The sequence below is a fragment of the Monoraphidium neglectum genome, assembly GCF_000611645.1.
Source record: "Monoraphidium neglectum strain SAG 48.87 unplaced genomic scaffold scaffold05979, whole genome shotgun sequence".
NCBI classification, from domain to species: Eukaryota; Viridiplantae; Chlorophyta; class Chlorophyceae; order Sphaeropleales; family Selenastraceae; genus Monoraphidium; species Monoraphidium neglectum.
The window spans coordinates 1-2,625 of record NW_014007654.1 but is presented as its reverse complement, the minus strand read 5'-3'; the positions used below and the strand labels follow the sequence as shown (position 1 = coordinate 2,625).

The 2,625-nt window shown below is 68.2% G+C and overlaps 1 protein-coding gene across 1 annotated transcript; it reads left to right on the top strand.

Annotated features, from left to right (window-relative positions):
* Window positions 1-315: 315 nt before the first annotated feature.
* MNEG_16097 (Protein transport protein) lies at window positions 316-2,582 on the top strand (the record flags this gene model as incomplete). The annotated part of the gene is made up of 6 exons (XM_014035432.1): window positions 316-372; window positions 808-921; window positions 1,243-1,406; window positions 1,796-1,907; window positions 2,178-2,292; window positions 2,518-2,582. 6 exons carry the CDS (start codon window positions 316-318, stop codon window positions 2,580-2,582), a joined length of 627 nt encoding a protein of 208 aa, XP_013890886.1.
* Between the last annotated feature and the right edge of the window lie 43 nt (window positions 2,583-2,625).

The window sequence follows — 2,625 nt, the reverse complement described above, 5'->3', positions numbered from 1 at the left end:
GGCGGAGAAATGAGGGGGGCTGCTCGGCTGAGGTGCGGTGTGCGGAGGCAGAGGGGGAGGCCCTGGGCTTGCCTGGGGACGAGGGCGGCGCGAGCTTGCGACACGCGGGCCTCGTCATGCTGCAGGCGTCCTCCCGCCCCACTCACCCGCGAGCCCGGCGCCCGGCGGTGCAACTGGCGCAGGGCACGCACGACACCGCGCCGTCGGCCCGCCACCCACACCCCAACTTCTCCCGCCACCGCCTGAACGCTGAGCTGCCCCCGCCCGCCCTGCGCCCACCTCCACGCACTGCAGTCCACTCTGACTGCGCCCCAGATGATGGTCGTCACTGAACTGGAGGAGCCCTTCCTGCCCCTGCCCGATGACATGCTGGTGCGCATACATGCTTTTGCCAACGCGGCCGGCTAGGACGCGAACGCGCCCCGCCCGCGCGCCTGCTGCGGCGCGGGGCGCTGCCGCTGTCCGCCCGGCTGCCGGCGCGGCGCGCGGCCTGCAGCCACCGCCGGTTCCTTGTGCGCCAGCAGCTCGCCTTGAACCACCCACACTTTGCCAGCTCGTTGTGCCCCTACATCACCTACCCCCCCCCCCCACACACACACACACATACACTTGAGTGCACACAGTTAGGCACGCACAATCAAATGCACGCGCGCGCGCACACCCACACATTCACACACACTCATTACTCACATATTACCGCTACCGCGCAACATGGGTAATCACACACGCACTACGCACAACAAACTCGTGCACGTCCCCCCCACCCCCCACCCAAACACAAACTTGCGCGCCCCCCCCTTGCCGCAGGTCAACCTGAGCGAAAGCCGCGAGGTGGTTGACGCGCTGCTGGACTCGCTGCCGGGCAACTGGCCCAACGCCAACATGCAGCTGCCCGACAGCGCCACCGGGCCCGCCCTGCAGGTGCGCAGGCGGGGCTGCGGGGTCCAGCGGCGCCGACCGGCGTGCCTGCAGGGGAAACCGTCTGTGAACGCTGCTCCGCCACACCAGAAACGACACTTGCAGCAACCTCCCTGGATTCTGTCAAGCGGCGCTTCATTGTCCAGGCTGGACTTCTCAACCATACAACAACATTCATTTATCTCCTGCCTCTCACACACACACATGCACTCCACGAACATGCCCACGCTCGCGCACATACACACACACACACACACACAACACAAACGCAAACACTCACAAACACACGCGTGCGCTCACGCACGCACTCAACCCCCCTCCCAGGCTGCCTTCATGGTGATGGGCCACCTGGGCGGCAAGATGCTGCTGTTCCAGGGCAGCGCGCCCTCCCTGGGGCCCGGCAAGTTCAAGGCGCGCGAGGCGCTGGCCGCGTACGGCACAGAGCGCGAGGCGGCGCTGCGCAACCCCGAGGACCCTTTCTTCAAGAGGTGGGCGGCGCGGCACCCGCGCCTCACCCCGCCCCCGCCCTTGGCGGCGGCGCGGCGTGCAAATTGAGGAGGGCCCGTTGCGTCGCTGGCGCTGTCTTGATGTATGTCGCCGATGCAAGTGTGTTTGAGCAGCATGCGAGGTTTGGCGCCGAGATTTGCGGGCTGGCGTTCAGCGCCCCCTGCATTGCTGCCAGACTGGACCTTGTCTGTCAATGTGCGCGAGCCTGCGTGTCGCTCTCCCCTCCTCTCCACCTCGCCCCTCCCTTGACCACTGATACACACGCCAGACATGCGCGCTTGCATGCACGCACGAGCACACACACACACACACACACACACACACACACACACACACACACACTCACGTATGCACGCTCGCCTCCGCACAGGTTTGCAGCGGAGGCCAGCCGGCAGCAGATCAGCCTGGATGTGTTCTGCGCTGCCCCTGGGCCCGTGGACCTGGCCTCCCTCGCGGCCATACCGCGCTTCACCTGCGGCGAGGTGCGGGCGCCGCCCTGGCTGCGAAGACCCCTCTGCTGCGCCCTCCTCACCCCAGTCCCGCGCGCGCGCACGCGCACAGCCGCTCCCGCGGCCCCGCCCGCGCTCCCGCCGCCGCCCGCTGATGAGGCGGCCTTTGCCCCGCTGGCGGGGCAGCCAGGTGGGCGCCCTTGCAACCCTTCAGCCCCCCACCCCTTCATCAGCCCCCTCCCCTCGCCCTGTCTCACTCTCACCCCCCTTGCCTCGCCCTCTCATCATCCTCCGCCCCGCCAGGTCTACTACTACCCGGGCTTCTATGCGGCGCGCGACGGCCCCCGCCTGTCCGCTGACATCACCCACAACCTCACGCGCCCCACCGCCTGGGAGGCCGTCATGCGCATCCGCTGCAGTCGGGGGATGCGGATCAGCAGCTTCCACGGCCACTTCTTCAACAGGCGAGCCCCCCCCCCTTGCGCCAGCCCCGGCTGCCTGTTTGCCATCCTGCTTGAGTGCCGCGCGAGCAAGCGGCTTCGTCGCCAGCGCTGGACTCCAATCGTCCCCCCCGGCCCCCAAGCGCCCCTGCGCCCCCCGTTGCGCCCCCACAAAGCGCTTTCGCCGCGCTCGCCGCCGCCAGGCCGCCTGCCCCAGACATTCCAGTCACCGCCCCATGCCCGCCCTTCCTATTCCGTCACAGACTAGCGTCACGCTCACCCCAAGGTCCTTGACCGCGGAAACCCCCACC